Below are 12,034 nucleotides of genomic sequence, written 5' to 3' on the forward strand. Positions count from 1 at the left end.
AATTATTTCTTTGAGAAAGGTCATTACAAAAGGTTTGGATATGAAGAGCTAAGAATATTTTGGGGATTAAAAGGGTGATCCATGTAAAACTATTTTTCTCCTCTAATTTTCTCCTCAAGGAAGTGTGAAATAATGCTGTGTTAACTGCAATTGTTTCCAAACTTCCTTTGGTCAAAACTCCAACTACTGAATGTAATCTTAAAATAATTTCAAATAAATGGAGAAGGGGCTCTGGGATAAATAGAACTCTCATATATGTGTCAATTGTATTTTCTCAGTAAGTTTAAAAGAACTGAAAACTTAGGAAATATCAGGAGCAAAAGTGAAGCAATCTGTCCTAATCAGTGTCAGTATAACAAAACATGGATACTGAGAACTTTAAAATTTAATACTTGGTATTTTATTAGTTACTGTTTCTGTGGAAGGGATGAAAATACAAGGCAGTGTTTCCCCCCTCACCCCCTATCCCATGAATGTATATTTGAGCTTTCTAGCTATTCATATGCCTGTAGAAAAAATATATTTATAGCAGTATTAATTAACCATTCAAATACCACATAAAATTACAGCTTCTGCATAAGGTTATGGAGACACTGAAAAAGAAATTTATTTTTTTTTTTATTTCTTAAAAACTACATGGGGAGATGTCACCTATGGAACCTTGAGTTTTTCCCCTATTACTGGCATTGCTCCCATACTATGATAGTTGAACATGATGATCCTTGAGGTCTTTTCCAGTTGTGTGATTTCTGTGAAAGGAAGTACAATGTTTGGGATGCACAGCAGAGTGGGGATCACAGTGAACCAGCAGCATCTCTTTTTTTTTAATATTTCAGTTGGCTTTCATATCTGCTGCCTAGGTTTTGCTGAGCTTCAACAAGCTAACAAGCATCATCCCTCTCCTCCTCCATCTCTTCCTCATCTTTATCCTCTTCCCTGGCAGCTCCATGAGATTCAATGCCAAAGATCTGGCTTTGCTGGCCAGGCAACCATCAGGTTGCTTTGACAAGGAAGGAAAACTGAAGATTTGCAGAGTGGTCGGGGACAAAAAATTACTGGGTAAAGATGACTTGCACTGGAAGTACCTGTGCTCAGTGTGCATGTTCTGTGCTGCTGTCAGCTTTTAGTTGCACTAATCACATACAGCTTGGAGTTTTCAGTTTTATTCATTACTGATGCTTGAGTGATGCTTGAGCTTTTCAATAAGTTTAAAATAATCTCTTCAGTTTGCTTCAATTTTCCAGATTCTTTTGTACCTGAGAAACACTCTTCAACACTGTTATTACTAATTTTTTTTCCCTTTGAAGGAAGGTTTTTTACTGGTAGTGATTGGTCACCAATCATTACTTGCCATGTTTTCAAGTTGAGATATCCAGTTCCTCAGTTTAGATACTATCCCCTCCTGCCTCCAAAACCTGTTCTTTTATCATAGTTTTTCTGTGGCTCACGTCCCACCTTTTTTGCAGATTTCTTCAGGGTTTTATGATCAAATTATAAGTGTCTTTCAATTTCAATAAGCTTGAATAAATGTCTGTTCCCTTGGTAGCTGTTAGGAAATAGTTTCTGTTTTCTTAGCTGTAAAATCAATCCTAATACAATGATTTCAGCAATGAAAAATGTTTTTTATTTTCACTTGTCCTAGTTGCTCTTCATTGCGATTACATATATATTTTATTTTAATTGAAAACCAACAAAAATCCCCAACAGCAAACCCTAAAACTAGCTCAAAGTTGTGATAAGGGGCTGCAAAAATTTTTCACCATACTTGGGGAATATTTTATACATTTTATAATTACAAATAGCTGGAATTTCTTGAAAAGAATGCAGCAGACTTTCTGGGCAGAGTAGTAGTGAGCATCCACTTGGGCTGCTTTGGGGTTACTCAAAAGGATTCTGTGTCCCTGTGTTCTCATTGTAGGCAGCACAGCAAGCCTTGTCCAGGCAATATTTGATCTTTTTGAAAAAGTTTTGAGTTTCTTCACTTAGAAATACATTGAGTGCTAATATTATTGTTAAAAACCTCAGGTTGCCCAGAGATAGAGCAAACTGTCTGTGCAGTGGTCAGTGGTGGGAGATTCTGGGAAAGTTTTTAAGAAGTTGTATGTGTCAGATGTTCCTGTTGCTCAGTAAATCTGGCTCCCAGCAATTGGATTATGACCTCCTGAGAGGAGGGTCACTTTTTGAGGTGTATTTTGGTCACTTCATATACTACTCACTGACAGACTTGTCCTTGTCAGTCTGACTCATCTTTGGACTTGCTTTTTTTTCCCACTTTTTTCCCAAGGTAGTGACCTTCCCAAGCCTGTGTAAAAGAATCTTTAATTAGAAAAAGCTGCCATGTGAATGTGGTAGAATTCTGTCCTGGTGCTTCCAGAGTTACAGAGGATGGAATTAATCTTAGAGTTCTCTACTTGTATTGTAAACCAACATACTCTGGTAACTGGTTATATTTTTAGTTGGTGGATGTGCATTCATTATATTACATTATTTTCTGTGATGTTCTTGCATTTTATTAGGTCTGGAAAGGAACTTCAGTTCCTTTTCTAAAAACAGAAAACAAAACAAAAAACAACAACAACAACAAAGCCCTGCTTATAACTAAAATCAGTTATCTAAGTCCCAGTGGCTATGATTGAAAACTTTCTGCTTTCTTGGGGATGGAAAAGCTTTTCTGATTTTTACAGTGTTGCCTATTGAAACATTTTAATTGAATTATCAAGAGCAAAAAAGAAGTTTTATTTATTTACTGTGACAAGGCATCCCCGTGGTCCATATGCTGCCTTGGCCAGCGTGGAGGGGGAGGTACAAGAGTTCCACAGAGGCAGCTGTGGGATCTCATCACCTGAGGGTCCAGCTCTTCTTCCAGCCCTAGCAGCTTGAGGCTGTCTGGAAACATGGGGTTTCACACGCCCTCTGAAAACCAGAAAATAATTAATCTTGTGTGAAGATTTTCCTTCCTTTGTTAAAAATGTAATTTTAAAACTGGCTAGTTTAGGAAACTTTTTGAGTTTGGATTTTTTTTTTTTTTTTTTTTTTTTTTGCCACTGAAATTCTGGAACAGTCCCTGTTCTTCAGTGTTTGATTATGTGCCTGCATGTGTGTATTAACACAACTGTTCCCACAGGTTAAGCACTTTTAAGAAGTGTAGTAAGAGTAATAGCTAAGTGTAAATACTTGGGCCTTGTTCACTCTTTGATATTTTCTAAAAATTGTGAATTCAGATTAGCATGTTCCAATCTAAGTGGAATAGTGAATGTTTCTGTCTTAACGAGGATTATATTTCATCTCTTAATGATGGAAGCAAAAGCTTTTCCATGTTGAAGTTGCTGTTTCTGCTCCCATGAGAGGTAAAGAGAAAAGCAGAGAAACCAGAGTTGAGTGTGTGCTGCAGCCACCAATTCTCTCAGCTGCAGAGTACAAGGAACCTTCTGGCAAGTTATTTGGCATTTTAACAGCATGTTGTACATTGGCAGCTCCAGAGTGAAGCTCACTTTTTTGCTTAATGATTTTCTTTTTTGACCTTTCTAACTAATACATCTTCTTGAAGAAGTGTGTAATGTGTGAAGACAAAAGGTTGTTTTTATTAATCTCTTATTTCTTTGCATGCAGAACCGAAAGAGAGATGGTGCCGCCTGAAAGGAAATTTGCTCTTTCTAATGAAAAATAAGGTAATTCTTTTTCCTGCTGCTTTTCTTGATGTGTTGCTCTAATCTATAAAAACTTGAGTAATCCTTTTTTTATGATAGCTATTTGCACTGTGCTTTTAGGGACAAAAAAAAAAAAAAAAAAAAAAAAATCGCCATTATTAGAAGAGATGAAAAAAATATAATCCATCATTTGCCTTCTATAGCACTGGGCATTCTCCATGGTACTGGCAAATTTTAGCTGAATCATAGTCTGTGGCCAGGTTTTGCTTATAAAATACATAGGTGTAAATGTAGAATTACTCCACCAAACCCACTGGAATAATAGAAGCAAGCTCTCTCATCTAAATCAGGTACTGTGGTGATGTTAAGAGATCCAACTTCAGGTCCCTACTACCATTTTTAGTGTGATTTTGTGTTTTTATTTGTTACAAAGAGTGATGGTATTTTCTCTTTCTTTGTTGTAAAGAGAAATTATATGCCTAAAATGAAGAACCTATTAAAATAGGCTCTGATCCTGACATACAATGCAAGTCTTGTAGGAGCAGCTGAGTTCCCACATCTGCCTTTGGGTTTATTAAGATTTGAGGCTGCTCATCCTCTGGAAAGAACAAGCTCTAAGTGTGGAATTCTTTCTTAACCCTTCTGTCTGCTATTATGAACACTGCTGCTCTCACCTGCCTGGAAATAACACTGGATTGTAAAGAATTAGGGAGTAACATGAAGCTTGAGATGCTTACCTATCAACAGTAAGTGTTTTATCATTGGCTTCTGGGATATTTTTATACTGTATGGACCAGCATTTGGATAGAAACAATTATACTTTTTGATGGATTCTATATTCTGTGGGGAAGGTTTTTCAATGTAATATATGCCTTATTTTAATGTAGGGATGTATGTGCAGGTATGGTGTACTTGTAAGGCAGTGTTTGCATTTGAAGCATGTGATAGATTTCTGTTTGTATGCAAACAAAATTGCCAGTTATGACACAGAGATTTCTCTTTCTTGAGAAAAACTTGATGATTGCAGATGGCTGCATTCCCCTGGATGGTAAAAAGACTGGCAAACTTTATGTAGGTGAAGGCAGACTCATGGCCACCTCCTTTGCACTCTCATCCATTATAGTTCTGCTGTATGGCTTGGAGAAACTATTCTAAGTGAAGATGTTTCAAACTCCCCTCTTCTACTTCATGTTCCTCCAAGCATCCTGCTTTTTTCCTTTCCTTTTGTAAAACAGTTTCAGGAAACATAGTGATCAGTTTTGCTACTCTGAAGAGAGGAGTCAGAGTTTTGCTGAAATCAAATGGAGCTATCAATTTTCCTCTGGAAATGTAAGGAATTAATGTTAGACTAGAGGGGTTAGTGTGGTGTGGTATTAAGGTTCTTATGGTGTGGTTTTGTGGGCTTTTGGTGAGGGGTTTGGGTTTTTTATGTGTAGATGAGATGCAGATAGATGGAATGGGGCAATTTCAGCTGGACCAGCAAATCAACCAAACTGCTCAAATGCAAAGCTGAATTTGAAAAACTAGGAGGGCGAAACACAAAATAATAGCTTGTTATTTAAATTACTTAGGCTCGCAGTGAAAAAATGGGAATTCCCCTTGAAATGCTGTGTTCAGTGTTAAATAGGAGGGTTACTTTTATCTCTGTGACTGGGTCAGTGCTAGAAAACTGCATCTCACACTGTTTGAAGTTGTTTTTAAAATTATCAGAAATTATGGAAGGAGCCAGGAGATTTGACCAATGTTAGCTTATCAAAAAGACTGGTGATTTGTTTAAGGTCAAAGTGTTTTCAGAAGGTAACTTTTATCAGGTATGTTCTTAAATTAGGGGGTCACAGTAAGAAAAACTTGGAAAATTGTCAGACAAATGCAGGATGATTGTCCACTAAAACCCAAGTGCAGTGGGATACAGTTTTAAAATGTCAACTTAATAGGCTCTTAGTGAGTTATAGAGACCTCTGAGTGAAGGGCAACGTCTTAGAGTAGCTCAAACTAAATGATGTAGCACTTCGAAGCTTATATGCTAGGAATTTGTGAAGCTCTCATTTCCAGAAGCTTCATCTGTTGGATGCTGTAAAGGACAGGTTCTGTGACAAAGATGGATTTCTCTTGAATCTCAAAGCTGTGTTTCAAAGGATGCAATTTATAGGAACACAAAGTAAAAACAAAGCAATTTGTTTTGCTTGGAGAACAAAAGGGAGTGTATCTCGGGTGGTTTGTTTTGTTTTTTCTTTCTGTCATTATAAATATGATCAGGCATCCCATCTGAAGCAATTCTTGACTTAGGAAATCAAAGTTTGCGTTTTGGGAGGGTAATTTGTCAGTATAACCAAAAATTATCTCATTGTAAAAGTTAAGCATCTGAATAAGCATAGTTGCCAATCTTCTGCTTTTTGATAGCTTCTGCCAATTCAAGTAATGCAGTGTGTGAGATGCCCAGCATTTTTTTTTTTTTTTTTTTAATGCTGGAACCTGACTTGGCTTATGGCTGGAAATGCAAGGAAAAATAATTTGTTTTAGAAATTATCTGAGTGCCAAATGGTTAACTCCAGATTCAGTCATGAAATGAAGACTGATTTGCTGCTCTTCATTAATTGCTGTCAGAGGCACGTGCATGTCTGCATCTACAAGTGCTCCTGTGTAATGACAGGCTCTCAGTCTAGTTCAGGTGTGCATAAATTACACTCCATGCATAAGAATAATCTTCCAAACTGCTGTACATTATTAGTGTGGCAGTACATTTTCAGTACTAGGAAAAAAAATGTGGTTTATACCTCCACTTTATCATATTTGGATGCAGCTGAAAAGCCTGTAGGCACCTTAAGGATGTTTACTTTTCTTAATAGCACTGGAGTTGGCTACTTTGGATCTGGAGGTTGCTAAGAAGTAGACCTGAGGCATCTGCTAGTGCCAAGGCAACTTTTTTCCTTTGTAGACTTGAGTGTAGTGTGGGTACCTGGGTGGCTTTGGGGGGTGTGGCTTTTTTCATAGAATCATAGAATCATAGAATCATAGAATCTTAGGGGTTGGAAGGGACCTCGAAAGATCATCTAGTCCAACCCCCCCTGCCAGAGCAGGGCCCCCTAGAGTACATCCCCTAGGAACGTGTCCAGGCGGGTTTTGAATGTCTCCAGTGAAGGAGACTCCACAACCCCCCTGGGCAGCCTGTTCCAGGGCTCTGTCACCCTTACAGTAAAAAAATTTTTTCTGATATTCAACTTGAACCTCCTATGCTCCAATTTACACCCATTACCCCTTGTCCTATCACTGGTCACCACTGAGAAAAGCCTAACTCCGTCTCCCTGACACTCACCCCTTACATATTTGAAAACATTGATGAGGTCACCTCTCAGTCTCCTTTTCTCCAAACTAAAGAGACCCAGCTCCCTCAGCCTTTCCTCATAAGGGAGATGTTCCACTCCCTTAATCATCTCAGTAGCTCTGCACTGGACTCTTTCAAGCACTTCCCTGTCCTTCTTGAACTGAGGGGCCCAGAACTGGACACAATACTCCAGGTGCGGCCTCACCAATGCAGAATAGAGGGGGAGGAGAACCTCTCTTGACCTACTAACCACACCCTTTCTAATGCACCCCAGGATGCCATTGGCCTTCTTGGCCACAAGGGCACATTGCTGGCTCATGGGCATCTTCTTGTCTACCAGGACCCCCAGGTCTCTTTCACCTACACTGCTCTCCAGCAGGTCAGCCCCCAACCTATACTGGGACATCGTGTTGTTCTTCCCCAAATGCAAAACTCTACACTTCCCCTTGTTGAATTTCATCTTGTTCCTCCCTGCCCAACTCTCCAGCCTGTCTAAGTCTCTCTGAATGGCAGCACAGCCTTCTGGTGTGTCAGCCACTCCTCCCAGCTTAGTGTCATCAGCAAACTTGCTGAGGGTACATTCTATACCCTCATCCAAGTCGTTGATGAAGATATTGAACAACACCGGTCCCAGTACTGACCCCTTTTTTTCTTTCTTTTTTTTTTTCTTGTTTTTTTTTAAGTAATTTTCTTTGTTTGGTGGTGGTTTTTTCCACCTTGGTTCCCTACCATATTGTATTGGTTGTAGGTGCAAAGTTATGGTAGCGAGGGCTCTGCAACAGACCCAGACAGCAAAGTAAGTTGTGCCTCTCAGAAAGTGTATTTAAGAAAGAGCATAGCAGCAAGAAAGTGCAGCCCTGAAAACTAAGGTCAGGAAAAGGACAGAAGGGTTTTCATCCAGGTGCAGAAGTAAATATTCCCCTGCAGCCTCTGGAGATGGTGATCCCAGAGCACATGGATATGCCCTGAGCAATCCACAGCCCCTGGCTGGTCCATGGAGGGACTTTAGCCCCTGGTGAGGAGTGATGCTCCAGCAGGTTTTTTGTCTGTACCCTATGGGAGGACCCCATGCTGAAGCAGGAGAAAAGCTTGAGGAGGAAGGAGTGGCAGAGAGGAATGGGGTTGTTGCCAGGCCATAAAATTTTCTCATCTCCCCTGTTCTGCTTTGGGGTTGGGGAAGAGGAGATGGAGTTGAGAATGAGTGACATTTGCCTTTGGAATAGGGAAGTTGAAAGGAAGCTGCTTTACTCATTGTGTTTGTTTTTTACCATCCAGGTCCATGTTAATTGATAATAAACTAATTTTCCCTGGGTTGAGTCTGTTTTGCCTAAGTGATGGTTGTGTATTCTTCATCTTGATCCACAAGCTTTTATAATTAATTTCCTACACCAGTCTTCTTAAGAAGCAGGAGAGAGCAGGTTGGGTGGCAGCCTGCTAAGGTCACCAGACCAGAAACTGCACCTTGGTGATACCTTCCTGTGATTCCTTTCTCAGAAAGTGGCAGATGGGTGCATTTGCATCTGATGAAGCCCGGTGTACAAAGCTTTTGAAGGAAGAGGTTTGGAACAGGGCTTCCCAAAGCCACGTTAGGATTATGACTGGGCTGGGAAAGCTGGTGTGTGACAAGGGTTTCATAGGGATGTTTGTCATTGTGCTGATCTTGGAGCAATCCTTAAGGATCTGGATCCAAAATTCTGAAAAACGTGATTATTTGGAGACTATTTCCAAAATGGCTAAGGTTAAGAACTTTAAAGGGTTATGTGATTTATTTGCTTAGATTCTACCCAATTCCAGCCTAGGAGAAATTGTCTTCCAAAATTCCTAAGTGGGAAACAGGGAGGAAGATTGCTGGGCAATGGTTACTAATGCCTGTTGTAGTATTTATAGTTATGTGCCCTTTTCATTGGCATAGAAGGACTTTTCATTAGAAGTTTCAGATCTCTGCAGGTTGCAGTACTGGGTACTGGTTTGGGTTTTAATTAGAGATCAGAATTTATAGCTATGATTTTTCTCTTGTAATTTTTTTTAAAGAACAGTCCATATTTTGTATCAAATGTCATGCTGTGTAATTTCCTTGTTGTTTTCTGTTCAGAGGTCATTCAAAATAATTTTGGTTTCTTTTCCAGGTAAAAAGTAAACAGATTACATTAACCTTTCTCAGCCTCCCTTAATCTTCATGAAATTCAGGGCTGGAGTCCAGCCCACCTACTCTCCCCTGGTTAAAAAAATCTAAACTGTTATTCACTATGTATGTGTGAATTTGCAGTGGTTGCTACTTAAAGAAAGAAGTTACCTAACCTGTGGTTCGTTTTCCCATATACTGATATTCCCAAATGCTCATACTTAGCCAGTTTTGTAAATGACTTTGCAATCTACACATAAAAAGATGCAGTAAAAAGTACAGTTTTGTTATTGCACCTCAGTAATAGCTCCAGAGGGCCCATTTTGTTCTAATGAGTAAACATTTTTACATTCCTTTTTTTCAGATTGTATTTAGGAATTTTTTTATTTTTTTTTTTTTTTTTATCAGTAGTCTGTAGTGAGTTCTCTAGGAGAGTCATTAGTGTGTAAATCTTTTTGAGTTTGTGGTTTAGTGGTTTAAAGGGAACCATTTCCAGCCATGGTCAGGTTGTCCATGCAGTGGCTCAGTAAGTTCATGCTGCTTTTGTGTGGGAAGGGTTGTCTTTAAGAACTTTAAGATGCTTTGGTTTTCAAGAAGTAGCATGGAGAAGGAAGAAAGTTTAGTTATATGGTTAATCATATTTAAAATGAAAGCTGTTAGTGCTGAAAGTGTCTTAAATTAGTAGTCCTATATCACACAAAATTATGAAACTTTTTTTCTTCTCTAAACAATGTTGATGGCAAACTTTTTGTGGCATATTTGCACTGGGATGAATCTATATGCTTCTCTCCTAACCCCATAAAAACGTGAGTCTTATACTGAAGAAATGACACCATTAACTACACCAGTGTAAACTGGGGAATTGTAATACACGTAATGCCAGAGAACTGAGTAAAAGTTGGTTAATTTTTTGAGACTTCTCTTGTAATGAGTCAACTTTCCTTAAACCAAATGCGTTGTTGGGCTTAAGCTTTTGAACATGAGATTAATGAGGAAGTTTAAACAGTTGCACTGTCAATAATTGCAAGCTTTCCTGCAATGTTTGTCAAAGCTTAACCTAAATTCTGTTGTTACAGTATTTATCAAAAATGTAATGTATTATTAACAGCTGGCAGAAAAGCCTCAAAGTGAAATTTCAGATTGACTCATAAAGCAATTACCAGAAGACCATGGGCAAGGTAGAAAGAATAGAATAATGACATAGTTCTGAGGGTCTGATGTTCCATTGTAATGCAGCTGTGAAAATATTATTCAGGTTTGCACAGCATTGCTGTATCTAAATTCTGCCATCAAAATGTGAGAATGTATCAATGAATCTTCTCTGCACCCAGGCATGCACAGTGTATTTTCAGCATTTCAGCATAGCTGTATAGCTTTAGTATTTTCCTTTCCAATTTGGTATATTTAAAATATTCTTATGGTGTGAGATTGCTTTATTTATATTGAAGCTGTGGAGCCTTTCCTGGTCTATTGGACTATGGGGTTTTCTCTGTATGTGGTTTAGCATTCTGTAAGTCAGTGATCTGTCTTTCCAGGGTATCTTATAATACGTGTCTCTTCTGGAGAAGGCTGTACTTTTATAAAACCATTTTCAGCAATGATTTCAATTTTATAGAGCATGCTCTGTAGAAGTTTGAAGTGTTAGGGTCTGAGCATAGGTGTTGCTGGACTGTGCAGCACTGCTTTGGGATTGCATCTCATTACTCATGTGGGGTTTTTGGCTGAATTCTCCACATACAGTATTTATGACTATATTTTGCAATGCTGGGAAGTGGAGAAGCAGGTTAAGTGAATCCATGTCTGTAATGTAATAGCTTTTCAGTAAGTTTCAATGAAATTTGTTAAGATTTTGATTTACGGGAGCATTCTCAGCCCCAGCCTTGCATGTACTGCTTCTGGTTGTCCTGTAACTGCTGGAACAAGGTTTTTCTGTGTCTATAACAATACACACATGTCCATATGTAGGTTAGAGCTCAGGCAGTGTTCAGTTAAGTATTCAAACTAATTGGTTGTGTTGAGAAGGAAAGTTGCCATGTGGGCTTCTTGACTTTCCATAGTGTAAGGCAGTGTTAATGTCCTGTTAATGTAGTCATGCATTCCAGTGAGTTACCTTGTGTATGTTTAAAATCCCTTACTTAATCTGGGCTTATTTTTAAATAATCAGGTGTATTGCCCCTTATCTTATGCTGTAAAGGCATTTTAGAATGTCTTTTTTTTTAATAGCTATGGTAGTTGTATGCTGCAAACTGTAGCCTTGACATCTCACAAAGCGTGATGTATATAACACCAATATAGTGTCAAAAGGGAGGAAGCTTCTGTCTTCATGCTTCTCATGAAGAGATAATGTGGGGAGCATGACATGGTCTGGGGCAGAACAGTAAGTAAAAAAAGCATAACCCTCTGTTTCCTTAGTAGCTGTTCTGTAGCTGTTTAGTACTGACCCAGACCTCTGTCTTTTAGACCACTCACTGCAAGCCCGATGACACCAGAATGATGTCTGCTTGGGGTAGCAAGGGCACATGGAGCTTCTGTTGCCAAGAATCTCTGCAGTACCATGAATAATTCTTTTTGGGAATTCATGATGTGCTGTGCCTGGAGTTAAAGTATGTATGAGAAAAATGAGACTTAAGACTCTATATTCTGCAGTACTAAATTGCATCCTGATCTGCATGAGTGCCTGTTGGTCCAAACTGCACTTGGATCTTGCCTTTCAGAGACCTCTTCCTGTGTATTTAGCCATGAATTACATTTCTACAGGAATCAAACAGCTGCTTAATCTTTCCTGTCAAGTTCTTCCTCCCATTGCTTTTGATGGCTGAAGCAAACATCTCTTCCTGTTCCTCATACCATTTTTAGCTTGGCTTTCAATGGGAATGTGTTTCTAAGTACTCACATTCTGGCTATGTCTGCTTTGCAAATTCTTTTTAAGATAGACAATGAAAA

At 38.8% G+C, this 12,034-nt stretch overlaps 1 protein-coding gene across 5 annotated transcripts in view; it reads left to right on the forward strand.

The window, feature by feature from the left end:
- INPP4B (inositol polyphosphate-4-phosphatase type II B) overlaps positions 1–12,034 on the forward strand; it is a 267,108-nt gene that overhangs the window by 39,206 nt on the left and 215,868 nt on the right. For 4 of the 5 annotated variants that reach the window (XM_071753780.1, XM_071753784.1, XM_071753779.1 and 1 more), the window contains exons 2-3: positions 944–1,059; positions 3,610–3,668. In XM_071753780.1, coding sequence (XP_071609881.1) covers positions 948–1,059; positions 3,610–3,668 — 171 coding nt within the window. In that variant the 5' untranslated portion in view covers positions 944–947. The remainder of the gene's footprint in view (positions 1–943; positions 1,060–3,609; positions 3,669–12,034) is intronic. The other variant, XM_071753782.1, reaches the window with a different exon arrangement.

This window comes from Heliangelus exortis, chromosome 10 (genome assembly GCF_036169615.1).
Source record: "Heliangelus exortis chromosome 10, bHelExo1.hap1, whole genome shotgun sequence".
Taxonomy (NCBI): domain Eukaryota; kingdom Metazoa; phylum Chordata; class Aves; order Apodiformes; family Trochilidae; genus Heliangelus; species Heliangelus exortis.